We start from the raw sequence: 26,590 nt of genomic DNA, 5'->3' as shown, positions 1-26,590 counted from the left end.
CGGACCTGACTCACCGTCACTGAAGTGCCACACATGCCCCTTTCATCTCCACCGCGCGCCAATCAGTCTGTGGATGTTTCCAAGCGACTGGAGCGGAACAGTCTGTGATTGGTCAGGCTGGTCGTGACAGAGCAGTGTGGTTCCTGACAGATGAAAACCTCCGATCACAGGCTGAGCTCGGGATTCCCAAGGTGAAGCGAATGAGTTTAATATGTGCAAACTCACATTTAAATAACATCTATATCATTGTTTTAAATTATAAGCAAATTGCCTGAAACCTTTGGTATATTGTTTAAAATGTATCATATTCATAACATTCCCAATATTACTATTAGGTTACATTTCACACACACACACACACACACACACACACACACACACACACACACTCACACACACACACACACGTTTGTACTTCTATCTTAGTGAGGACACTCATTGACATAATACATTCCCTAGCCCCTCACCCTAACCTTAACCAATTCTGACTCCTACCCTAAAAACAAGTCTTAACCCTCAAAGTGAGGACCATTAAAAAGGAACACACACACACACACGCACATTTTTTAATGAATGGAAATTTACTTCTGGGCTAATGTGGACCATATGTCCCCATAATCTTCTTCTTACTTAAATTGGCCGACCTTACTAAGTTTAAAGCTGCACTGATTAGTTGCAAAACGAGAGCCAAACATGACTAATGTATTTTATTGTTTATTGTTAATGCTCATCCCCTCACGAGGTAAAAGCTGAAATGTTTTTTTTGAAGATGAAAAACTTCAAGGATAATTTTTTTATGTTGCCTCCTTCACACTGTTCAGTTCCAGTGTTTGGTTGAGGTCTGTGGACAGAAGTTCAGGACCATCTACCTTACTAAGTTTAAAGCAGCACAGATTACATTTTTTTATATGAATTATTCTGATATATTTTGTTGTGATTCACTCTCATCATCCTTGGAGCAACAGGAAGCTGCTCTACAGCTTTAAAAAGGGTTAGGTAGTTCTCCAACATATCATGTTACCTATAAGATGATAATACTTTATTTCAATGTTGTGTTTATGCATAGTTCTGCTACACTCCAACACACCAAACAATTTGATTCCAGCAGGTTCAACAAAGTGAGTCCAATACAAAAGTTTACTTGTGTAATTTCTTTTCATTATGTTTCAAAAATGACTGTGGTGTTTCTTGTTCTTAGAAATATGTCCACAGTCGTTTATCACTGTGTTTCATTAAAGTAGGAAAACAATCCTGGCTTCCACTGCTTTTTATTCTCTTAAGAGTTATTATCGCTGTAAATTTCTCTATCATGTGGCCTGTAATCGAATTATCCGTGGCTGTGTATTGGCCACATTTCAGCCTATTGTGTCCATTGTGTGCAATCCCCTTGAGAGACAGTAAAACCCCAAGTAATGTCGCAGAAGCCCTTTGAAGGGGCCCGTCCAAATTGGTCTTGTTTTGCAACTCTTCACATCAAGTCAAATCATTGTCAATGAAAGGCAATATGTGAAGAGTTTTTCTCTCTTATCAGAACTAATGCAGGACTCGTCTGTCTGTCCTTCTGTCTGCGGGACAATTGGTTAAATGGAGTTAACCGTTTCTCTCCCCGAGGTACATTTCTGCTTTGATCCCGCTGTGCCTGGCGCCTGTCTGCTCGGCTCTCCCCTCCCTCGGCTCTGTGTGACAGTGATAGATTGCTGGGTAACTATACAAGCTTTCAATGACTGTAATTTAGTGCCCAACAACATTACATTCTCCTCTACTTACTCTCTATTACCACTCTCACTCTCCTCCTGTTTGGAAAGGGATGTAGGGGCTGTCTGTAATGTTTTTGTTGCTCCTCTGCTCCTCCATTGTTTCATAATGAATGAGTAAATCATATTTCCTGCCTCTGGAGTAGCACAGACATGCCAGACAAATCAACAACGACTGCCGTAGTTTGGTTTGAGAAATGAAAGTCTTCTTATAGAGTGCAGTGTTGCACTTTAGTTTTAACATTTATACAAATTACCTTTGCCATTTCCTTTACTTTTCAATACATTTGGATAAACAAACACATATTAATTATCTGTATCTAATACTCGACAAGAAGTTTCACTAAAACCCAAAATGACAACTTGCTGTTGGGACTATAGAGGAAAAGTCAATTGGTCATTTGTAGATAAAATATAAATCAATCCTTTATTTAATTGTCTAAAAACAATATGTTGTTGACTTGTGAACTAACATTATCCAAAATGTTTCCAACAATGTTCAAACTTAGAGAAATCCACAATTCTATTCAAGGTATTGGTTTCATTTTGGTCGCCCTTTAAATGCCTCATATCCACTTTACCTGTGGCTTCTTCCATCTCTTGTATAACTTCTGGGGCAAACAAAATACAATGAAGGAAAAACCCACAATAGCCCGTTAGCCAGTCAGCTGTTTTTCCACTGATTGTGGAAGTAATGGTTCACAATTATTCATTGTTATTTAATGTGTAACGTGAATTCAACTTTAATACATTATCTCATCCGTGAACATGATTTACACCTGAGTCATGTCCGGTAGATTTCTATCCGCAATGGGGGTGAAGACAACAAATTAGGTCTGTTGTTATTGTTTTGATTCAAAGACCCCTACTGGCCAATATAACATTTTTAGCATCCATCCATACACACACACACACACACACACACACACACACACACACACACACACACACACACACACACACACACACACAGTGATAATAATAATAATAATAATAATAATAATAATAATAATAATAATCATGATATTAATAATCATGATAATAATAATCATGATAATAATAATAATAATAATAATAATAATAATAATAATAATATATTTGATTTGTATAGCGCTTTTCAAGAAATTACATAGAATTTAAAAGGAGATACTAAAGATAAAAACATAACAATGACCAATTCATGACTAGTCCTAACCTTAACCTAACCACAATACACATCTGAACCCTAACCTTAACCCGGACCTCAGAAACCATGTTTAAGGTCTACTGGTCCTCACAAGGTCAGTGTTCTGTACTAGAAAAGGTCCTCAAAAGGTAACAAAAATGAGTACATACACACACATTTTTAGCATCCATCCATCCATCCACACACACACACACACACACACACACACACACACACACACACACACACACACACACACACACACACACACACACACACACACACACACACACACACACACACACATACCTCCTTGCCAAAGTGGAGGACTGTTTAAGGAGGTAATTGTGGTTTACAGAGGAGTTTTCCCTTCAAACAAACATGTTGAAACAAGCTTTATATATTTCATTTTTCAAATCATTCTCTTTCATGAGAGTTGGCAGCGCTTCCAGCTCTCCTAAGCAAACTTTGTGGAAGGAGCCGGAGTCATGTGGGATAAACATTTATGAAGCACACAGCGGGGAACTTTGCGGTGGAAGTGTATCGTCTTTAAAAGAGATGAGAGGCCTGCCTGGTGAAGCATAACAGAGCATTATCCTGTGTCTGAGCGGACCTGCCAACATCGGTACGTCAAAGTATAGATGGATGTGAGATCACAAGCTTTTCTTTCCATGCTGACATTTACACTATTTGACACTCCATATACATTATCTTCATCTTTACAGACAGCATGAAGTGTTGACTGACCTGCACACTCGTCTCACATTTAACCTGTGGTCCATTTCATGCAGCCAGCGATCAGCATTACTGTTTAAATGTAAATATCATTAGTGTCCAGTCGCAACTCAAATCTCAACTGGGATATTCTAGAATTTGTTACAACTTAAATGTCTGAAATAAAACATACCGTATCATTTTAATGGAATTTTCTAGTGGGGCTGTATGTGAGCTCTAGAACTTTTCCTGCCAGCCCCCTAGTAAATGTCTACGTGTGCCCCGTAAGAATACAGCAGGAAATTGTCCAGAAAATGGAATACACAAAACTGAAAAAACTAAAAGATTACAAATATCTCAGGGTAAAAAAAAGGTGTCACAGAGGACGCCAACGAAGATGTCAACTTAGAAAGGGCCATTACCAGTGTAGATGTGCTATGAACAAAAACATGTGCTTTCAGGAATTCATACATTGTGCCCGGCCTCTTGCATGCTCTGTCCAGGCCCAGGACATTTTTCTGTTGTTGTGAACGCATCTGACTGCTGTGTTTTTCATAAGTGAAAGAAAAACCCTTATGTGCGTAAATGGCTCAACTAAAACCTCAGTTCAGTCAAACATGAGTTCAGGTCACTTGACTTGTTTCCATAATCCCCAGAACTTTATCTGTTTGTAACTAACTAACTTTCTCAATGAATTCACCCCGAATGACACAGTGACACGTTGTCATGTGTCACATGGCAGATTTAAGGGGACTCAGCTAAGTTAAGTTCTACCAAAACATTCCATATAAACCCTGGATCAGAGATCTTCTGGAATATGTCTTTCAACAGTTCCAGCACCCACACTGTAAATTGGATTGACACATGCATTTCATTAATTGCTGAAATAATAAAGTCGATTACTCCCTCGGCTCCAGAGCTCAGTTTCACTCAGGCCCGGTCATGCCAGTCATGCCAAAGAGGATGTGAGGCCCGAGGTCTTTCCCAGTAATGTTTTCCCCTTATCTGATGGGAGCTGGGAGGGACTGCAGTAACACGTTAGTCTTAATTAGTTGTTTCATCTTTACACCATCAGCACAGTGTGTCATGTGAGCCGCTGTCAGGTCTAACCCCGTTTACCTAAATTGTGAAAAAGGTGGTTACTGACATGAAGTGAGGACTGCTGGAACATACTAAACTAAATCGGCATCAGATATCACAGTGTCACAGAGTAATACAGTACAGGAGGTTTCACAAAGATTGAATACAGGCCGCGTAAATCATCAGTATGCTTCAGTCAAAGTTGTTGTCGGACGGTCGAACAGTGTCTGAAACCCCCTGCGACCACATCTTTCTGATATTGTAAAGGAAAGTGCTGTGTTTGGGTGCGTTCGCAAATATAAAGACATGAAACTGTGTGAAAATTGTCACAGATATCAGTATTTTCACGATATTGTTAGAATGTGCTGAAAATGTTCAAAAAGTACCGACATACAAACTGTAGTTATTTCACCAACTTTTATATTTAGATTCCATATTTATCATCACTAAAAATGATATTATAGCACAAACATTATATCAAATCTGAAGCATTAACATTGAAGAAAGTAGGCTTTCAAAAGAAGCTCTTGGTTTTACAATGACAACTTCCTGCAGTGCAGTAAATCAAATGTCCATTTTCAGCATTTGTTGTTGTGATAGCCTCGCGGTAACTTCCTTCTTGAGGAAGACACACTGGGGACAATCAGATGATGCTTGAAACCTTTGTAATCACCTGATGGGTTGTTGATCGGTTAAGTGCTTTTCATTCATCCTTTATATGTTAGCATGACTCGGCTGCCACGGGGAAAGTGTTGACAGGCAAGCAGCGAGAGGGTTATTATGCCTCTGTGTGTTTTGTGTGTTAGGATATTGGGTTTGGTGACAGGAAGGCGCGTTCCACATGGCGTCTGACAGAGACGAGCAGAGTGTTCGGCTGCCGGGGCCTCGGCGGCGAGGCTTACCCGCAGAGCCAGGTGCTAACAGGTGAACACAGAGATATCGTAGCTCTATTGTTGCGGCCTGGGAGGGACAGAGGGGGGGGGGGGATGACGGGAACCGGACACCCTCTCTGGACCCGGAGCGAGCCAGGGGTTAGGGTGAGCTCAGTGACTGTGCTGTCAGCAGAGGGGGGGGGGGATTCAGACGGTATAGCCTGCACTCAGTGATGATAATGACGATGATGACGTTGGAGAATGACCCAATAACGGAGACAAGGGATGTCAAATTATCACAGGCTCTTTATTGTCTGGCCATGATAGCAGATGTATGTGTAACTAGTATGAGGGTGATGACAAGAGGAGCATGGGACTGAGAGAAACCTGACACACACACACACACACATGCACACACACACACACACACACATGCACACAAAAGAGACGATGCATTAATGTGTAAACAATATTTTATGTTGCAGCTTATTGGTGCAGCTTTTTTTCCCAAGTACTTTACATTAAGTCAGAACTGGTTAAATTCTTGAGGTTTGAAACAGTGGGGAAAGCACCAAACACTGATGTTCCTTTCTCTCATTCAGTTTCTTATGATGTTCTGTTCTTCTTTCCCCACAAGTCTATAGATTCACAGTAAATTAAATATCACTAAGAATGGGACCACAGTTTAGTGCAGAAGCTGAAAATGACACCCTGATTTGTTTCTTGAAAATGACGACGATATTATAATTGAAAAAAAGTGGTTTCCTCTGGTTTATTACTATTGGAACTGTGATGTTATTCCTCCCTAAATTCAAAAGGAGACTAATAATTATAAGTGTAACAATATATGCTGGCACAAAATTGTGCAACACTAAACTGTGATACTATGTGTCTTGGAGCTGAAAATAGTTTATGTAGGAACTGTAAGAGACCAAGCAGTGAGGCTATGAGGAAACAGGAGTCGTAAACGAAAAACCATCGATGCAACCAGTAACTTTAATTTCTATTAGTTATTTGATGCTTTAAAAACAGGGTGAAACGTCATGATTGACGGCTGAATCTGACACGTGAGTGCTGCAGCTCGTGTGTATCAGCATGACCTCACTACCGATCACTACTGTGCAGACTCTGGCTGCAAATGAGCAAGATGGCAGCGTTTATTTCCAGGATGTTTTGGCTTTGTTTCTTGCTCGTGGGAGGAAGTGGAGATGTGTCGTCCATCTTATGAGCTAGAATGACTGTTTCCTTTTTGTGTTTGTTCATTATTGTAACTTAGATGAATATATGACCATATCTAATATACACATTTTTACATTAATGCATATATTTCCATGCGGTTCATTTTCCTACTGTAGTTTTAATTAGACATTTAACAGAGATTCTTGTATTTTACATGTATATATAGATATTTATTTCCTTTGTTTGTGACAGAAAGATGTTCTTCGTGAGTCAATAATAAATTACGGTGTCATAATCTACTTGAGGCTCTGTTAATGTTTTCCAGAGGAGTGGAAACTGGAACAAATTGGGGTTACGTGCTGTGCTCGGGGGCATTTTGGCTCTAGCTCTTGATGGTGGGAATAGTCCTTTCCATTCATTTCTTTTCATGCACATTTTTCAGACCTTCAGAAGATTTGAGACAGTGTGATGTTCCGGTCACACGCCTATCCCTCCAACTTTAGGCTAATGCTACTTCATTCGAGTTCTGTATTTAAAAAAAAGCATTTTAGATTAAAACACATTCAGAGCTCCAACCTGTGTTTGTGTGAGAATGTGTCCGAGTGTGCGCCTGTGATCTCAGCGCAGTGACAACCTGAACAAATATGCTGGGTTGATTCCTCTGGGATTACAATAGATTCCACGTCGTCTCATGAAGCTGTGAAAGAGATGGGAGGGCACCACGGAGGCCCCTGAATAAACAACCATTAAATTCTCCCTAGTCTGCATGAGGGGACCCTTCAGACTTGCAGCCGCGCTTTAAACAAACCAAAACACAAAAATAAGACAGGAAGAGAATTTAGTGTAGGGGAGGGAAAAAAGCTAGAATAAGGAAGCTTACTTTATCCAGTGTACTTCATCTTTTCAGACTAGAGGCTTAATAGGGGCAGATTAGTGGACAGCGGGATAAAGCGAGGAGAAGATGGGTGGATAGAGAGAAGAGGGGGATGAGGTGGACGAATGAAGGAGAAGATGAAAGCTTTGTTGTGCCGATGCTTAATGAGCTGGAAAACACAATTGAACTTCTCTGACTGTGGAAATCGCTGTGAGGGCATCGTAAATTAGCGCCTGTGTGGGAGCTAGCCTGCTGACAGAAAAGGGGCTTTGTGTGGCGATGGCGTCTTCACAGGCCCGCAGCCACTGAGATCCTCTATCGCAGCCCGATCTGTCACATGACGAGGAGTGGCGTGTTTACCCTTAAACATGCGCATGGGAATTTTTTGTCGCCAGCGTGATTCTTGCTCTTCTTTACCCCACCTGTTGATGTGATGTGTTCTCAAATAACCTTATCTTGCCTCTATCCTCCTGACCTCAGGCTCTTTATATTTTCTGTGTTCGTGTCCTGCTACCTTTTGATTAATGCTCCATAATCGTCAAGGCCAAACAATGATATGACAGAGCGAAGAGAAGATGGGTCTAACTCCTCTCGGATATTTAGTGAACTCCAAAGGGTGACTCTTCATTCTGGCTTCGCAGGCTTGGCACATGCCTTCTGTTACTAAGTGGCTTCATATTGAAAGGCTCTGCGGACGCTATTCTCTCTCCCACTGGGTGCCAGCCTCTCTGCCCTGGCAGCTGCTGGGCTTCAGAATAGGCCCATAGTTTCCCCTCTGCAGGTGAGCTGCACAGCCAAAAACAGGGCCCCTCAAAGGCCCTTTCAGAGTCTCAATAGGAAACTGACTTGGGTAGAGAGGAACGGGCACACAATGGCCGCCTTCTCTGGACACAGAGAAGATGGAGATGAGCTGTTGGGGTGCTGCTTTAGTGTCGCTTATAGCCATGTCGAGGAGAGGTGATGGGAGAAGGGTGGAGGATTTTCCCCCGTTAAGTTTTAGAAGGCGTGGTTCTTTCCCCTAGGCGCTCTTTTTTTTTAAATCTCTGCCTCTGCCGTGCAGGGACGTCCTGTCATCCAGTGTCTCTGATGTAATTGCTGTCCCTTTGAAACCTGACGAAACAAAATGTCCATCCACGTCCCCGGGGCGACGGGGGTGACACTCTGCTCCCATCCGCACCTCCCCTCCCTCCGCCCCCCAGCCTTCCACTGGAGCTCCCTTTTCTGCCGCAGCAAAACTCTTCCCATGCAGGGAGGGAAGAATGCACCTCCTCCGCTCCCTCTCACCTCCTTTTCATAGTTTGCTTTTTAACTTTTATTAGCAACAGCTTTCACTGACACAAGAAGAGTTGGCAGCGGACAGATAGGGTGAGGGCGGGGATGAGTGATGGAGATAAAGTTTAAAAGTGTGAGGATAGACAAGAGCGATGAAAGAAAGGAGAAGAGGGTTATCCTGTTCCTTTGTTGGTAATTGCAGCTTGTCCGCGTCCTGTCAAACCACAACAAAAAACTGAATTACAACCATAGAACCTGTATCTCTGAATCTCTGCCTTTAATTATAACTGGGTCATTATTGACTTTTATGGTTTATTGTCTCTAATCATATTCCATTGGTATATTATGGCTTTTATGGCTGTTTATCCATTTTGAGACCTACAGTCCATATATTACTCTACAGTTTGGTCACAAACCACTTCCAAAACAAAATTTTAAAAACGTATTGTTATTATTATTATTTAACAGAGAATTGTATTTTCAGTGCAATTTTCTTGATATTACACATACTGCCTGCAACGATAACATGTTTGCCTGGGGGGAAAATGTTAAAAACGCAATATTTCCAGGGAAGCCCCTTGGGAGGGCATTGCAGTAGTTGAGGTAACAGATAGCAGTAGTCTGTACGAGTAGTCATCCTTTTGTAAAGCATTCAGGAATTTCTGTTTACCCCTTCACTTTTAGGGGGTCCTGAATACACTACGGGTGAATTGATGTTTGAAGGCCTAGATGGCCACTACCCCTACATCACAGAGAGAAATGGGACAACACTACCCCTTGATATAGCCACGTGCAAAACAAAAGGGTAAGGCCAAGTGGGAGGTCTAAGGGGTGAATTGGGACATTAGTTGATGGTGGTGCTGCCTCATCTGCATAGAGACGGCACAAAATCAAGCAGAGATTTGTGTTGAGACTGTGGTCATCTGGCAGCAATGACCGGTATAGTTGGGTGTCATCTGCATAGCAGTGTTATGAGAAGCCAAGCAAGTGTAAACTTGGGCCCAAGGAAGTGGTGTAAATCTCAAAGAATTAGAGCAAATAACGAATTTCGTCAAAATTGATTTTCTTAAGTGACACCCATGTCTCAACATGGAATCTTAATACTTCAACATATGCATTTCTTTTGAAACGCATTAAACGTAAAAGTGTAGGGTTAAATTATTATCTTTTTAATTTTTCCCATATTACCCACCACTGCTCTACAACACAGACATAGTTCCATAATATGCTCTTTTGTTATTGTTTACATTTCACATGAGATCTTAAACACACAGCCATCTCGTGTATTACAGAGCCTTTGGCTGTCTAATGTAATTAAGTTGGTGAAGAAGATGCTATCAGTCCCTGTCTCACTTTCCCTCTCTTTTCTTTCTCTCTCCTTCCTCTCCTCCTCTAATCAGTTCCACTCTGTTATTGCTGGCCCCAGGCTGTGTACCTCTTTGCTAAACTGCTTTCACAAGCATCAGACCAAAGCCTGCTCAAATGTCTATTAGGCTCCTTAAATACCCAGTGAAACCCACAGTCACTGTGTGGCTGACCTTACGGCGGTTGTTGCCATCATTACAGAATCAGGACTCACTGATCTGGCGTTCCTCACACCTTCTTAAGCCAGGAATCGTTTTTCCTTCTGAAGTGAGTGGACCACTTTTGAAAGGTTAAGTGGTGAATAGGAGCTCTCATTGCAGAGCCGAGGGCTGAACGGGCCGAAGGAGACAGACTGTGACCGCAGCCCCCGGAGGACTTTAACCGTTGAGAAATCCAGGACAGACAGTGTAACATAAATTCTGACGACAGACATGCTCGTGAATGCACCACGCTTCATGTACTATTTGCTCTGAGGTTTTGAGACGAAAGAAGCATTTCCTGCAGTCGGGCCAGCTGGGAGTTATTTAGCGACATTAGTACAATCCCATTCTGGCAAGCGTCTTTCCTCAAGGATAAGTTCATAGGGCTATGTAAACCAATAATGTAACAGAACCCCTCTTTGGTGAGATTCATCTTGTGGTGGCTTATTTGGAAGACAGGCTGGGCATCATTATTGTGTTAGTTTAATTTGCAGAGAGCGCTGTGACTTTTGACTTCTCCTGGTACTGAACTCTCATTATTTACATGTGTGAAATAGATTACATACAGTACATGCTTACATTCTGTAGCACGGAGCCTTTCACAGCCGAGCTTCAGCTTCATAAGCTGCTTAACTGAGCAGAGTTTATATTCCGCTATTTATTATTAACACAACATGTTGTACACTTTTTATCACCCTGTTTGAGCAACTGACTTTTTCTACATCATCATATTTTATTACTCATTATAAAGACACCAAAGATATTAAATTTTACTCTTAGATTTTCGGTCGATGCCCATTTGACTTTGAATCCAAGCACAACAAACAAACAGACTCTCCCTTAACAAACCTGCTGTTTACTATAATCTGAAAAAACGATGCACCCTGGACATACTGGTACATTATTTATTTTTTCATGCTGTGCATTGTTGTCTCGTTGCACTATATGAGAGCTTGTACTACGCTATGTAAACAATGAGATCTAAACGTTGAGCGGCATTTACAGAAGTCATTTTCAGATGTTATTAAAGCACTGGTGACTTTCACTCACCAGTGCTTTAATAACAAGAGGAACTAGAAAAACAAATATCTTTCCCTTTCACAATCTTCTTCTCATATTGTGAAATATTTGTATCAAAGAACAGTATAAACATCAGTGCAGTATATCTCCATAAATGGCTTCTGTTTGTCCCGCTATCTGTAGTTATTTGTATCCACTTTATGTAAACGTCCAGCAGCAGTAATCCTATCACGAGATATGCTGCATGTAACATTGTGACACTGCTGCTTATTCTATACGTTAAGCTGGCGGGATTTAGGGGAACTGAGGAAAATACTCTTTTTATAGTTTACTTTGGCAAAGCAGGGAGCAGTGACTTTTAAAAAGCAGATTTACAGTGCCTCCCTTCGATGTAAATTAGATACAGCAGTATGTACACGGCAGCACGTTATCGTGTATCACTGATGGTGACCTCTCTCTCTTTCATGCTGTGTCTCTCTTTACTCTGCCGCTGTCTACGTTCTGCAGGTATGTAATTATGGTTTGAAAAGGTTGGAGCCAGACGTTCCACGGGGCCCAGCGTGGGAACAAAGCAGGGTCTGGGAGGCGAGGTCACGGAGCACAGCGGCTGCACGGTGGTTACAGAGCACAGAGATAGACATCTCAGGGACAGTCATCGTCCTCGAATGAAAGTCTAGTATTGGAGAGGATTTGGGGGTCTGACTCACATCCTCTGACTGTGCTGAGGATAGTTTATGTGGCATTGAATGATGTGGAATGAGCAGCTCCGCAATCTGGCATGAATGGAGGTTATTTTAGTAGCTGCGACTAAAGAACGATGCATTACATGTAATGGCATTCCTCCAATCTGTTTACAATTTGTCCTTGTGACACACTACATTTAATGAAGATAATAAAACAAAAAGAAAAGGCACCTGAATTATACACGGAGGTAAATGCACACTGCTTGATAGAAGGATTCATTGTATTAGAATAAGCAATAATGACCTGTGAGTAGTTTTAGGTTTTTGGATTAAAATAGGAGAGTAAGAAAGAAAATAAATAATATAAGAAAATATATTTTAAAAAAACATTAGAGCAAAACATTTAGAACATTTTGAGTAAAATCTACAAGCAGCTCACAGAGTCCACATCCTGACATCATGATGGCCTTTTTCTATGATACCACTACTCTGAATAATAATAGACTCAAAAGAAAAAAAAAGTTTTTATCATGGTTTGCTTAAAATGACATATGGATTTCTCACTTTACTAGAATATTTGTTTTAGTAATAGTAGTATTATTGGATTCTACTCCAAACTTTCAACTATAGTGTTCTGGAATTCGCATTACATTTCTTTATTTTGGGGGGAAATTATGGCGACAAGATTTTTGGTCCCTCTATGCTGTGATGCCAGAGCTGCACATAAGAGAAGTTATGCTCCAATTAGCTGTGGATAAAAGTTGATCACCAAAGATTAAGTAATTATCTTAAGTGAATCAGATGGGTTTGACATTCTTTGTCACCAGGGAGCCTATAATGATACTTTCAGTGTGTAACAAAGAAACCACTGGTATTTGAAGTATGAGGCATAAATCACATTCAATAAGATACAAATAATGGTCTTTACTCTTATAGGCCGGGCTTTTTATTTCTTATGATAAATGCGTGTATGGACTTCAGAAGATGAGAGTTTAGTTAAGCGATTATATCTGTGTAATATCCTTATCTGTACTGAGAAACTAAATAAATAAAAGGAGAGCGCATACAAAGTTTCATCTGCCGACATAACTGCGCAGAGCGGGCACATGTTTCTTTAATAAGGATGAAAGAGCGGCACTCTTGTAACTGGATCTCTCTGTAGCAGAAAGCTTTCCATCAAGAAACAGCAGGATCCTCTCTTTAACCCACGAGCATCAGGACAGATGGGAGCGTGACACGCAAACTCAAACACACACAACACAAACACACAAGTTCAGAGCGTGACACAAACCAAAAATGCTTGTTTTATTTATTTAAAAAAAAATTCTATCGATGTGACTGTGTTGTGAGTATCAAGGGAGGGGGCGGCGGGTGGAGGCAGTGTAAAGAACATCTCTAACACCTGTCCCCACCGTTAACACCTGTATGCTCCATCCTCTCTGTTGTCACGATAGTGTCCCACAGGATGTGCTTCCCGCTGAGCGCACAGTCGATGGCCCCATGATGAATTCTCTGGTGCTGGGGGTCATGGGTCAGAGGTTAGGGCTACTCCAGCTGGCAGCCAGAGCCGCGGCGGACTCCAGCGAGGAGGCATTCAGTGGCTGGAGAAAGGGGGGGGGGGGCGGCAAGCTTGTTTCTCTCTGTGTCTTGTTTGAAGTACTCCACCCTCAAGGCCTTTCTCTTCTCTGGCATCAATCATCACGACTCTCAGATGTTTTCAAAATAGCTGAAAAAGCAGATATCTTTATATTACATTGAACAGGCCTGTATCTCTTTGTATATTAACAATCGGTCACATGACTACGTGTATGTGAAAGTGATCAGTCTTAGTGATAAGTTCTGCAGCGTTGCAGTGACTTCATGCTCTGTGTTTTTAGTTTTTTGGGCCTCACAACTAACTGATCTCTGTTAAAAGCAACAAAAAAACTTTATACTGTATATTTTATTGGATTATTGGCTTACCCAAAACATTGACAAGAAGAAAATATGAAACACATAGTAAAATCTGAGCCCTCAAAAAGAATAAAAAAAGAGAATCCGTGACCAACATTAAAATATATCAAACCTTGATGTATAAAGATGTATAGAGAAGACCCTGACACCTGTGGGATGATAAGCAGCAGCTATTATCAGCAGCTTCGACCCACTAGATACATATAGGTACATTTTTATAGTAAAAAATACATCTGCTTTACTGCCATTTATTAAAAACCCATTGAGCGGCCAGTAGTGGGATAAGTACTATTCTGGAATCTGGTTGTTTTTGTCTTTACACTTTAAGTCTCTTATGACAAGGCGGAAAATGAACTGGGTGGCTGTGGCTCAGGAGGTAGAGTGGGTCGTCCACAAACAAGAAGGTTGGCAGTTTGAACCTGTCTCCCCCACTTCACATGCCGAAGTGTCCTAAACCCCAAATTGCCCCTGACGGCTGTGCCCGCAGTGTATGAGTGATGTTTTATGGAGAAAGTGCTGAACATAGATACACTGTATGAAAGTGTGTGTGAATGGGTGAATGGCAAAATTGTAGAAAAACTCTATATAAATACATCAGGAAGTGAGATAAACACAACTTTAAATAAATTGTAATATCCCCATGTATTTGGTGGATGTGTTAATAGGCAACTGTTTGCAAAAAAAGTCTGGTAGATCTACTTACAAGATGATTATGATGTCTTTTCATTTTTTAAAAAACATATCTTTACTGTGAATCCAGTATAGTTTCTGCAGTTCCCTGGTTTGTCCTTTAGAGGGCGGGTGGTCTAATTAATAAGCCACATGTGCTTAGTGGTGGCGTGATGTGTGTTTCATTTAACAGACTTTTCCAAAACATTATTTCTCCCTGAGTGGAAAATGTGTTTAATGAGAAGCGTATAAAACACAGTAAATAGTCATTAAGCTCACTTTAACAGCTCCCACGTGTTTACTGAGGTTATGAGGGGTGTGATTGAGGGAGGTGAGGAGTGTGTGTTTGTGTGTGTGTGTGTGTGTGTATGAGAGAGAGCGAGAAAACTAGAGAGACCGCCTGAGCTTTCTGTGTCTGTAACATATTTCCATAGTTGATACACCCGTCACTAATGTTCAACTTTCACACAAGACCCCCTGCACAAAGAGGGTGAACCATTCTCCTCTGCGGCAGACAAAGTGCTTCCCAGTCCTCTGTCATCAGTTACATGACACACAAGGGGAAAGTTGCACTTTCTGTCTCCTGTTTCATCTCCCATCATCTGCCTCAGCTGTCATCAACACCATTATTCCTGGAGATCTGCCTCAGATATTACATGTGGAGCCAGTCAGTCAGGTGGCTCCGGGCCCCAGACTGACTGGCTCCTCCCTCCCCTCATTGTAATAATCCCACCTGTTGCCGGAGGAGGCATTCTATTAGCATTAAACCGTGTTAAGGGCCGGGTCAAAGGCTGAGGTGCCTGCGTTTTAGTGCTGAGCAGATGGCTTGGCTAATTCTTCCTGCGGCCGCCTCATAAGTCTGACAGCTCCCCACCGTTCACCAGACCGTCGTCACAACATTTCATGTTCGCCTCCACTCTTCCATGGAGGTCCTTCCCTCAGCCCTGTAATTTGTGTGGTTAAACTCCACCAGGAGATGTCTAATGTGTGTGTAATGGGTGTCGGTGAAGCACCAATTAAGTTAATTGTAGATCATTGCGTTAATTTTAGTTATTTAGAAAACCCCAGCTTTTCCTTAACGTGGTGAGCACGGTGGGGATGTGACGGAGACAGAGGGGTGGTTAGCCTCAAATACAGGCCTCACGCTACAGGACGAACTTTATGGGATTTACTGGAAATAATGACGGTGATGATGAGGTTTTGGTGCTGATGATTGTTTTAGTGACTTCTCTGTTTTCCGTGCAATTATGTAATATTCATGATCAAATTTCAAACAGTGATACAATATTTGTTGAGGTTTTACCGTGCAGACTGATGTCTCCGACTGATTGTCGCCTGTTGATTATTCTGTTTTCTACGTGTTTCTTTTACATGAAGAGAAGTTTGATGAAGGTGCCGCTTTAGAGTCAGGCAGGAACACGACAGCTGCATTCCTCACACTCACGGATAAGGTGTTATTGGTTTGGGGACGGAGCCAGGACATCAGATCCTGCATTTAACTTCAGTGATTGTGACATATTCATCTACTGCATCTGACTACATGTTGTGCACATGTTTAAGTAAGTGACACTGCCAAGTGTGGACACGTGCATGTATCCTTCATATGCCCCCCGTGCAACAACTGTGCAGCAGAAATATTCAGCAAAAGATGCCAAGAATGTGGAGTTTAGTCAAATATTCATTTTAGTGGTTTCCCTCATAAATTGCTGCAAGCTGCAACACTTTTCTAATCCAGACTGATGGTTATAAATCATGGCTTACTGCTGCATTTAAATAATTACAGACAGGCAATTCATTCTTGGCTCCCTCTTCACATTATGTGCAATAACAGTGTGTGTGTGTGTGTGTGTGTGTGTGTGTGTGTGTGTGTGTGTGTGTGTGTGTGTGTGTGTGTGTGTGTGTGTGTTTCGGAGTTTATTGGGAGCAATCATCACTTGCTGACAACTCCCTTTCGTTCTGGCCTTTATTGCCGTCCTCACATTTTCTAAAGGGCTTAATGCCTCTCACATGATACATGCACCTTCACGCATCTCAACCAGCACATGCACATCACCCGGAGCGGGATACGAGCAGAGGTATGCAGTGTGACGGGACGAGGACAACGTATCTGCACCTCAATCACTTGGCAGATCAAATTAATCTTCTGATGACTTCCAGAGGTGTCAGGCCACAATCTGTACACGCCACATGTAACGATTCACTTATCCTCACATCACCTGCAGCCTGTGGGAAAGAGGAGAGGCTCATTGAGAGATATTACCGTCTCTCATGCTTGTTTTGCTTCCGGGCCTGATAATTACTCTACATGAACTTCTTCACCACCACAGACAACATGTAAATACAAACTCATAGTGACACGTTGCCCATTTATCATCCTCACGAGATTCAGCAACATATATATTTTGATAGTTTTTTTTAATGTATGAGTCTATCAGAGCAATAAAAGTGTTGATATTACATTTTTATTAGCCAACTCAAAGGTACAAAATCAATCTACCAGCTCAATAATTAACATGTTATATCTTATATGTTTAATGAGCACATTAAGCAGTTAAATTTTACAGTTTTACAGGGCTTACGTGCATAATCCAAATACTGATGGCTATTAAAGTGCTCCAATATTGAAATAAAAGTTTAAAGGTTACACATTAGTATTCATTGAAGCTGCTTTCAGACATTATCTGGACTCCAGATAATCTCCAGACTCTTTCTGGAGGGGCTGTATGGAACGCAAATGTCCGAGTGAGAGGCTCTGGACTTTCAGCAGAGTTTCTCCTGCCAGCCCCCCCAGTAAAAAGTCTGCCGAATATCTGAATGAGCTGATGTAAGAACACAGCACAACACAAAAACATAAAACATATCTCAGGATGAAAAAGCGGAGCCACACACATAGAAGACACCGACAAAGATCTCAAGAGAGCTTTTGGTGATTAGAGCCGATGCCGGTGTTACAGTGCTCAAAAATGTCCTAATTTTTCTACTGCTTTTACTTCCTCACCTCAGTGGAGTGACTGAGGCACGATTCACTCCGATCAAGAGTGACTCATTTGCTAAGTTGCAGCTTCTTTGGGCCAACTAGAGGCTGGCGAAACCACAGAGGAGCATGTTTTCCTGTAAGTCTGTTGGAGCATCATAAGTTCAGGGAGCTGGGAGTCATGTGGTCAAGCTGGTAACTGCTGGGCCCGTCGGCTTCACATGAAAGCTGTGATGTGGGCAGAACACAGAGGGTGGATGGGTAGAAGCTTCAGCGCACTTGATCCATCAAACCTCACTTTCCAGACTTGGAGCAGCAGGATATCTTCTCCGGGGGGGAATCAGATTTAACCTTGTAGCTGTTTCTATGTTTATCTTTTGACAACATAATGATATCACTCTCACATCTGTACACTAAATGAAGCTACGTCATCCTGCAGCTAACTCCAATATGCGGTTAGCTAAGCACTTGCCTGGATCTGGTAACAAATATGACAATATGACAAATATGAAATATCCAGGATATTTTGGCTTCATTTCTGCATAGTGGGAGGAAGTGGAGACGCATCGTCTATCTTTACAAACAGTCCATGGGTCAACCCAGGCTCCATCCCTCCATCAAGTAGAAACAGGTTCGGTGAAATAATAAAAACTAAACCAAACAGTTTTTTTGTTGCTGTTTTTCTTGTATTTCACAGACTATAAAGATGTAGGGTGAACCTCTGTGGGTTGGAGACAGTAGACCACCCAGTGACCTGGGAGAGGGGCTATAGTTGAGGGGCAACATTGGACTTGCACATATGGATCTGATAGAGAAGGCAGATAGCCGGCAGACACAGTGGAGCCATCCGTCGTACAGGACAGGAAGTGTGTGCTGCGTCTGTCTGCTCCTGTTCTGCTGTACAGTGTGTGTATCTGTGCATGCTGACTCCTGTTGTTGACATTTTTAAACCATGTTAATTCTCCGACTGTCTATGAAAGGTGTCGTGAAGACGTTCTCATAATGCTGCAGTGACAACAGCATCGTGATGGTGACACCAGCAGAGTCTGAGACACTGAGCTGACATGAAGTCATATTCCTCAGGGGAGTATATGTTATGTTAGATTAGCTGACTCAGTTCATGGCGGTGCTTATCAACTTACACGCGTTTCACATAGCCTCAGAGTTAAATCGATTTCTGTCTTGGCTGCATATCAGAAAAAAATATTTATAAAGTTGAGTTTCAACTTAAACAACGTATGAATCTGAACCTGTGAGTTTTACAGTGTGATAGGATCTTGGCATGGACCTAGAGTTGTGCCTGGCAGTAAGATCATATGATCATCTGCCTTCAATCAGTCCTCCTAGTGGGTTTGTATATATATATATATACACATATGTACATATGGAGGGTAATTAGTCATTTCAAGTGGTTGAAGCTGTTCACATGCAGGAGAGTCTTTTCTGCATCTAAGAAGATTCCTGTTAAAGCCAAAGTGAGGAACATGTGCATTGTTGCCTCATAGTAATATATATTTTTGGGACATTTTGCCTTTACTGATTGGAAAGTACAAATCTAAATGATTATAATAAAATAATTAAAATAGTAATCATTAATACATCAATTACATAAAAATAATCCAAAGCAGAAAGTTAAATATGCTAATTATAATTATATGAAACAATAGACTCATTCACTCAATTAATGTATGCACATTTAAAGAGTTGGGAGCAGGTTCAGTACATTTCTGTAAAGCAGAATAACAGAGACTAGATGTTTGTTGCTTATTAAAAAAAGTATTAAAAAAGTGTCCCCAGGAATGAATGAACGATAAAAGTGTCACAACCGAGATAAAGAAAGATGAATCACAGCTGACGCTGCCGTGTTCTGAGGATACAAAGGTCAGGAAATTCTTAACTGCTTTATAGGTGGAACTTTGGTCCCGTGCGTCAATGAAGAGAAGTCAGAATTTCTTTTTGTCCGGAGCCAAAACATTGAGCTGAAGGCAGAAAGAGAGACACCATGTTCAGGTAGGAAAACAACACATGGCCTCAAGTGGTTTCTGACTGTCAACGCTGTATAGCCTGGTTTTAAGGGTTTGTTTGTTTGACTAGACAATGATCACCTTTGTAATGTCTTGTTGATTGGAAATCTGGACATTAACCCTGAGGCTTTTCACTTGCAGGTTTTCTCTACTAGTCTGTGTCTCCCTGATTCTTGGCATCACAGCGAAGCCATATAAACCGGGGGTATGTGTAGATGACTCTTGGCTGTCCTCAGTATAACACCGTGAACTCCACTGCTTCATATTTCATGATAAATTATTCCTGATGAGTTTGAAATGACCAGCATGTCTGTATGACCGCTAACTTGTATTCGGACAGCAGTTGCGTAACATTTGTGCTCTTTTCTCAGAATAAACTTACAGATGCTGCATTCCAGGATACAGTTATGTAAGTTTCAATTTCCTTTAACTAACACGAAAGTGAATAATCTTCTCTTGGACTGAGGCGACGCAGACTGAAGTTGCGTGATGTTTATTTCAGGTCCATGGATGACAAAGGAAAGATGTCCTGGGGAGTGGAAGTGGAACCTCCTGAGGACCTGGACGAGACTGACTACGACATCGACCCCAGGATGAAGATTTGGAAGAGCATGGCGGGCAGGGAACGGCCCCTGCAGGCCGAAGAAGACCTGGATGAGCTGTACCATCTCCTCAAAGACCAGATCCCTAACCAGGACGTCCTCCCTGTTGCCGACATGTCGTACGACGAACCAGAGGAGGATAGAGACGACATCGACCACCCTGTTTTCAGAGAGGTGGCCTCACAGGAAGCTGAGCAGGTCGAGAGCAAAGCTGGTGTATGGACCCATGTCGCTCACTCAGAACCAGAGGAGGACAAGGACGACCTGTATCATCGTGACGACCAGCGCTGGCTAGTGCACATGGAGCCGCTGAGACTTGATGTCATGGGAGGAAGACAGGTCAGACTTCACCTCCAACCAGAGGAGGACATGGACGACCTGTATCACAAAGACCACCAGCAGCCGGCTCTTTACCAAGATGCTGCTGAATCTGATGCTCCTGTTGATTTGCCGTATCAGAGGAAGCACAGTGAACCAGAGGAAGATTTGGATGATCTGTACCACATGTGATTGTTCAACAACCACACACTGATCATATATTTATGTCAGTGTCTATTATTTGTATGTTGGTGATAAATACACTTTCAAACATGTACGACTTTCAGTGTTTCGTGGTAAACTGGAAATTAATCAGATCATATTCATTGTATTAATGACAAATAACAAGAATAAATAGTTTTAAATCCACAGCCACTGGAAATGGAACAAAACTAAAATCTCTCTCCTGATTTTCCCTTGTTGTGGCTGAACCGGGGGTTGGTTCAGGGGGCACTGGCCCCAGCTGAAATCTGATTATAACCTCACTTACTTACAATTATAATAATACAACAATTTGTTAAGAATATATTTTTTTAAAGCTTTTTTTTAAGTACACAATGAACTTGAACAAGGAACAAATTTCACGAATATATTCAGGGATGTGTGGCTTAGCTATAGAGCTAATGTGCATCTTACTGAATCAGGAATGTGCATGGATGCTGCACCTGTATCTGGCCCCTCTGTGTAAATGATGGCCCCCTTACAGCTCCTGATTTAGAAAAATCCTAGATCCACCACTGGGCTGAACTCGTCATTAGGTCATTGTGGAGGTGAGGGGGTTGGGAGAGCACCACAGAGGATAAATCAGCAGAGGTGAGAGCTGTTAGCTGATTGATCCTCAAGTTTAAAAGGCAGCGACTGGGCTGCCTCGAGAGGACAGTCACAGAGACACACACGGGAGAAGAGACACAGGAGAGAAACCAGAAAGGACTGAGCTGCAAAGCTATACCCTTTAAGTTAGTTTATTTATGTTTGTTCACGTGTATGTGGGAATAAAACGCTGAAAAGCAACAGCCTTGTCTCTGGCTGTGTGTGGGAGAGCACGGTGGCATTCAACCATGCCACTTAAAAATATGTGCATCACTGAAGCAGCTCATCAGGAATGACCCCCTTCTTCAGTATCAAGTTTCCATAAAGTGCGGTTTCCCTATGTAGACAGAGCAGAGGGAAATGTTTGTAATATATCAGCTGCATATTTATACACATTTACAAAAATCTTTCCTGGTTGAGTAAGCAGGTAAATGTGATATTTATCCAGAAATTCATATATAGTGAATTAAGAAGCTGGTTTACAAGACAAATTAAAAGATGGCAAATGTTTCTCCAGTGGAGAATGTCCCTGAACTTTTACACAGTGACAAATGCTTTCGTATTCTTTTTTTCAGACAGTATGAAATATTCCGCACTAATATTGAAATGTAGGCAGAGAAAATACACACCCTGTCGCTACAACAGCGTAGGCTTTCTTGGCTCGTTCATAGAAAGCAAACCTCTCCACCTTCTCAAGAGGAGTCTGTGTACAAAGAGGAATCAACAGACGAGTCATCAATCTAACAGACGCACAGTTTCGTTGAGTTACTCACTGAATTCTTCAATAATTAGGTGGACTGGCAGTTTCACCTGAGACCCAGCCTCAATCAGGAGCCCTTGGTAGGTGTACCACTCAGGCACAGGTAAACCTCTCAGTTTGTCACTGTCCACCAGATCCATGACTGCAGCCTGGTGAAACACATTTCCATTTTAGAAGACAGCAATATCATCCAGCAGAAAATATTGTTATATGGCCGATAACAGGAAGACACAGCTCAGTGTAGGTTTACTAGTGCAGTGCCTGTTCTAAACACGTCTGTTTGGAATGTAAGCTGTGGGAATGTTGGTTGCAGCTTTCTTTCTGAAAATGCAGTAATTGAGCCGCAGCGAGTGAAGACTGACGACAGGTGTCAGTCTGCAGAACCCTGAAGCTGCTCCACACCTGTCTATTCAAAGTTCAGTGAATTTTGATTCAGTACGCAGAGCCACAAACTGAAGAATCAGTTGTGGTGAACGACAACATTACTTAAGCTGCAACAGAGCGCTGGTCGCCTGTTTATACAAATGTTGAACACACTGCACTTCCTTGGGCCAAATTTGAGGACAATGAGGTGTACGGTTCTCGAGATATGCATTCCACATACAGAAATTCTGGAATCATTACATAGACGAGTCCTGTACCGAAAAGGGGACGTAGGTGTCCAGGGGCAACAGCTTCAAAATGGCCTTCAAAAGCTGTGGGATTCCCAAACCTACATGAAGATCAGACACAGTTGGAAAAACAACTTAAAACAGAAGGCTGCAGGGATGATGTGTTTTGAATAACTCAGCCCAGAAGTTAGCATCACCCTGGTTCCCTCAACAGAAAACAAATAGGCTTTCTCCATAGATTTGATAATAAGCTCTCTGACAAAACAAAACAAAAGTCTAGCAAAATACTTTGTGGTGAGGATTCCAATGCGTGTATTCTGAAGTTCTGTGGCTGGATGTTAATGAGAGGCTTTTCCCTCAAGAAGTTCCAACTTGACCCCTTCTCTAAAAAGGACAGTATTTATGGACTCGACATGGACAATTTCAAAAACAACTTTCTGATTACTATCATTCTGATCCCTGGAAAATTGTATGTTCTGAAGTCCAAGCACATAAAAGCAAAAACCCAGATTTAAAGGTAGGGTTGGTGAGTTGTTTCTGAAACACCTTTTATCGTACTTGTTGAAATTCGCTTCACGTCCCGATAGCCATCAATAAATAAAGTTGACTGAATGTAATGATTTGTCAGTGTACCCATCTGTCACGAACCGAACTGTGACTAACCGAACGGTGGAAGGACACACACCACTGAAGCAGAGACGATAGGCAGAAGTTTGTGAGAGCGTCACAGAGAAGTCGGCCTCAAACTGTCGTCAGCCAGCGCGCATTCATGTGTTTTGGGGGCTGAGATTTGACGAAAGGGCAGGTGGGAGGGAGTGGGATGAATAGTTTGCATTTTTTCAAAGTGAAGCCTGACATTATGGTGCTCCACATTTCCAGGATTACCAACCCTAGCTTTAATATTTTCATAATAAATTTCTGTGCAATGGAATTATTTAAATGATTGAAGAACAAGCTTCCGTAAACTGGCCCTAGCCCTTTTAATCGTAACTTTATTATGATTTATTTATTGTATTAATGATAACTTTCTTTCTTATGCCTGATAATATTTCAGTTCCATGTCGGTCTTGCCTCCTGCTTTTCATGAACCTATAGACCTACACCTTTAAAAAATTACATATTGTTTGTACATTTGAAAATGGTTCAATAAAAAAAATAAAAAAATAAAACACGGAACCGGAAGGGTCAATGCTTACCTATTTCCTGTTTTGAAGATTAGTTCCTGCAGCTCCACACACTCACACAACACTTATATTGACAGACACGTGTGTTTTCATACCGTCAGCTCTTATCTCTTTGGGGCCACAGGCACAGATGGAGGATGCTGGGAAATTAGCATCAGCCAGAACTGAAAGAGAAAAGAAAAGACGTTGAGCCACTGAAATAAGTCTGATCCTGTGTGTTGACCTGAGCTTGGATCAGTCTATGTACTGGTGATGACTAAGATAAGATAAAAGATGGTCCACATCAACAACATAATTCAGAGTCATACCCAGTTCGTCCCCGTGGCCCATTAGAGCCAGAGTGTAGAGCAGCTCAGGTGAGAGCACGGAGGGGATTCCTATCAACACCATGTTGTCAGAGAGGAGAACAGTGCTGAGGAGAAGCGAGAGCAGTCCCTCCACTCTACTTCCTGCTTTGTTTAACTCCACAAACACACGCAAGTTATTCAATTAGCCTGTAATTAAAAACAATTAACTATTCACGGGCTCAGGTCTGCGCATGCGTATTGTCGTGATAATATTTCTGGGGTTAAAGCTGCATTTTACACTGTTTCAGTTTTCTGTCGGACGGAGGTTTTTTTTTTGTCAAGAAATATATCTTAACTTCGTCATCTTTGTAAACAAGTCATGTGACAAAGGACCTTAATTTGATTGGTTAGGGCGCTACTACTCCGAGTCCCTTTCTCAAACTTAAAATTGAATTAAACCATCACTCAACACATTAAACTGTCACTCTGTAAGCTTTGTAACCTAGATAAATTGAATTTGATATAATTTATTTTATTTTGATTATTTTTAAATGTACATCATTTAATCATTAGATATAATTAACATAATATATCATTTATATTTGTTCAACTAATGATCTAATATATAGCCTACTTTTATATGTAAATGTATGTATGAAATACATATATATTATTTTAAGTATATATTTATATATATAAATATACATGTATACTATTTTTTATAGTATAGTATATAGAGTATTAATATGTATGTATATGATTGATTGATATGTTTAGTAATTTAATACATCAAATTATTATCGAAGTAAATATACATATATAGAATACATATATTGATATATCACACAAACATTATAGTATACATCACAATATTACAAAATATTATATTATATATCACAAAAAAGTAATTAATTCAGTATAATTGTTTTATAATAGTTTTTTATTATAAAAACGTTAGATTATAAACAAAAAAGTTATATATTCATAATCACTTTAGCAAATAGACTCAGTAAAGTAATTTAATGCTATGGTAGCCTGCCTGAATCTAAGAAATAGTGTTGTGTCATTAGTACGACAGGCTGTATAGTCGGTAAATCTTCGCTCTGTGTTGTTTCTGACACCCTTGGGTGGGCATAATTCAGAGCAGACACCGGTGAACGTTTCGTTTCGATACGGTCCCTGCTGCCAAGAATGTGAGATAATGAAAATATTTGTCTGATGAAAACCACTCACTTCATCCGAGCCAGAGAAACAACTCTTAGCTGAATGGTAGAAAAAATGCTGAGGAATCCTTTTTTTCCATGGCCGCAGATCCTGGTTGAGAAAAAGAAAAGAAAAGAAAGAAGCAAAAAAAAAAGCAGGACATCTGCATATAAAAAGGCCTTTAAGAGAAAGTCAAACCACAGTGTAGCACTGCAGGCGTGTGGGCCTATACTGAATTTACAACCTGCATTCAGCTGCTGGTAATAATAAACTGCAGAAATATGCTGGTACTTTTATTGCAAATTCCAACTATACACGCTCATAATATTTTACATTCCAGGCCTGCAATCTTTTTTACTCTATATTCAACTGTAACACGTGTGATTGTGTTTTGTGCTGAGCCATTTAAAAACATTGTTTTCTGCTAATTGTGCACATCACATTGCAAAAAAATCCTTTGCTATAGGGGAAAAAAAATCAATTTAACCTTTATAGTGAGCTGTTGCCAGTAAAACAGGATGGATGTTTATGTTGCAGCTTCCTGATATAGAATGAACTGGCTGCAGGAGGAACACAGGCAGGAATATGGGTGATGTTTTGCAGAGGGATGGGAGTCGGCAGCCAGGGCCGGAGAAAAGACGCCTGCTGGAGCCAGGCCTGTCTGCCGGACTGAAAGCCTCTTTCTCCCCCTGTGGACCCATGCTGCTTTCTCTTTATCCCAGCTTCTTTAAATGAGTTTATCACGCCATGAGGGTCTGCGCTGCCAAAATGTAGCGTTTTGCCCCCTTTGTGTGTCTGCAGAGCCTCAATTGAGTCTACATTTATTATTTTGACCTTTCGCTACAGCCTCAGAGAGAAGCTTCTGTGCACTTTTGTGGGACCGAGGAGACACGTTTTTTTTTTCCCTCCTCCTTCTTTTTAAAGTTTTGTTCCAAGGAGCTGACAAGAAACTGAGCTCCAGGGGGAATATTGAATGAAAATAAAATTCAATTAGGACACGGCCTTGTGAAAATATGG

The 26,590-nt window shown here is 41.2% G+C and overlaps 2 protein-coding genes across 4 annotated transcripts; one reads left to right on the top strand and one right to left on the bottom strand.

Annotated features, from left to right (window-relative positions):
- Positions 1-30: 30 nt before the first annotated feature.
- On the top strand, positions 31-21,066 carry si:ch211-217g15.3 (uncharacterized protein LOC368914 homolog). Of its 2 annotated transcripts, none has more exons than XM_034609544.1 (4): positions 31-191; positions 19,940-20,003; positions 20,170-20,207; positions 20,301-21,066. In XM_034609544.1, the coding sequence occupies exons 1-4, from the start codon at positions 151-153 to the stop codon at positions 20,908-20,910; spliced, it is 753 nt and encodes a 250-aa protein (XP_034465435.1). In that variant the 5' UTR covers positions 31-150; the 3' UTR covers positions 20,911-21,066. The 2 variants fall into 2 exon arrangements, with proteins under 2 accessions (XP_034465435.1, XP_034465436.1); XM_034609545.1 differs by lacking the exon at positions 31-191 and adding an exon at positions 19,643-19,784.
- fuom (fucose mutarotase) lies at positions 21,014-24,562 on the bottom strand. Of its 2 annotated transcripts, XM_034609547.1 has the most exons (7): positions 24,392-24,562; positions 24,179-24,247; positions 22,930-23,000; positions 22,339-22,437; positions 22,158-22,231; positions 21,763-21,865; positions 21,014-21,084 (listed from the first exon to the last, which is right to left on the bottom strand). In XM_034609547.1, exons 1-6 carry the CDS (start codon positions 24,471-24,473, stop codon positions 21,799-21,801), a joined length of 462 nt encoding a protein of 153 aa, XP_034465438.1. In that variant the 5' UTR covers positions 24,474-24,562; the 3' UTR covers positions 21,014-21,084; positions 21,763-21,798. The 2 variants fall into 2 exon arrangements, with proteins under 2 accessions (XP_034465438.1, XP_034465437.1); XM_034609546.1 differs by lacking the exon at positions 21,014-21,084 and having other exon boundaries at positions 21,178-21,865; positions 24,392-24,559.
- Between the last annotated feature and the right edge of the window lie 2,028 nt (positions 24,563-26,590).

This window comes from Hippoglossus hippoglossus, chromosome 15 (assembly GCF_009819705.1).
Source record: "Hippoglossus hippoglossus isolate fHipHip1 chromosome 15, fHipHip1.pri, whole genome shotgun sequence".
Taxonomy (NCBI): domain Eukaryota; kingdom Metazoa; phylum Chordata; class Actinopteri; order Pleuronectiformes; family Pleuronectidae; genus Hippoglossus; species Hippoglossus hippoglossus.
The sequence above is the reverse complement of the archived record's forward strand: the minus strand, read 5'-3'. Positions and strand labels throughout refer to the sequence as shown.

Bases quoted from the DNA above. Each gene is read 5' to 3' on its own strand.
- si:ch211-217g15.3 (XM_034609544.1), top strand. From the start codon at position 151: ATGAAAACCTCCGATCACAGGCTGAGCTCGGGATTCCCAAG. The intron at 20,004-20,169 runs GTATGTGTAGAT...CTCTTTTCTCAG, and splicing joins CGAAGCCATATAAACCGGGG to AATAAACTTACAGATGCTGC. The intron at 20,208-20,300 runs GTAAGTTTCAAT...TGTTTATTTCAG, and splicing joins GCATTCCAGGATACAGTTAT to GTCCATGGATGACAAAGGAA.
- fuom (XM_034609547.1), bottom strand. From the start codon at position 24,473: ATGGTGTTGATAGGAATCCCCTCCGTGCTCTCACCTGAGCTGCTCTAC. The intron at 22,438-22,929 runs GTACAGGACTCG...GTGTTTCACCAG, and splicing joins ACACCTACGTCCCCTTTTCG to GCTGCAGTCATGGATCTGGT. The intron at 22,232-22,338 runs GTGAAACTGCCA...CTTTGTACACAG, and splicing joins TGATTGAGGCTGGGTCTCAG to ACTCCTCTTGAGAAGGTGGA.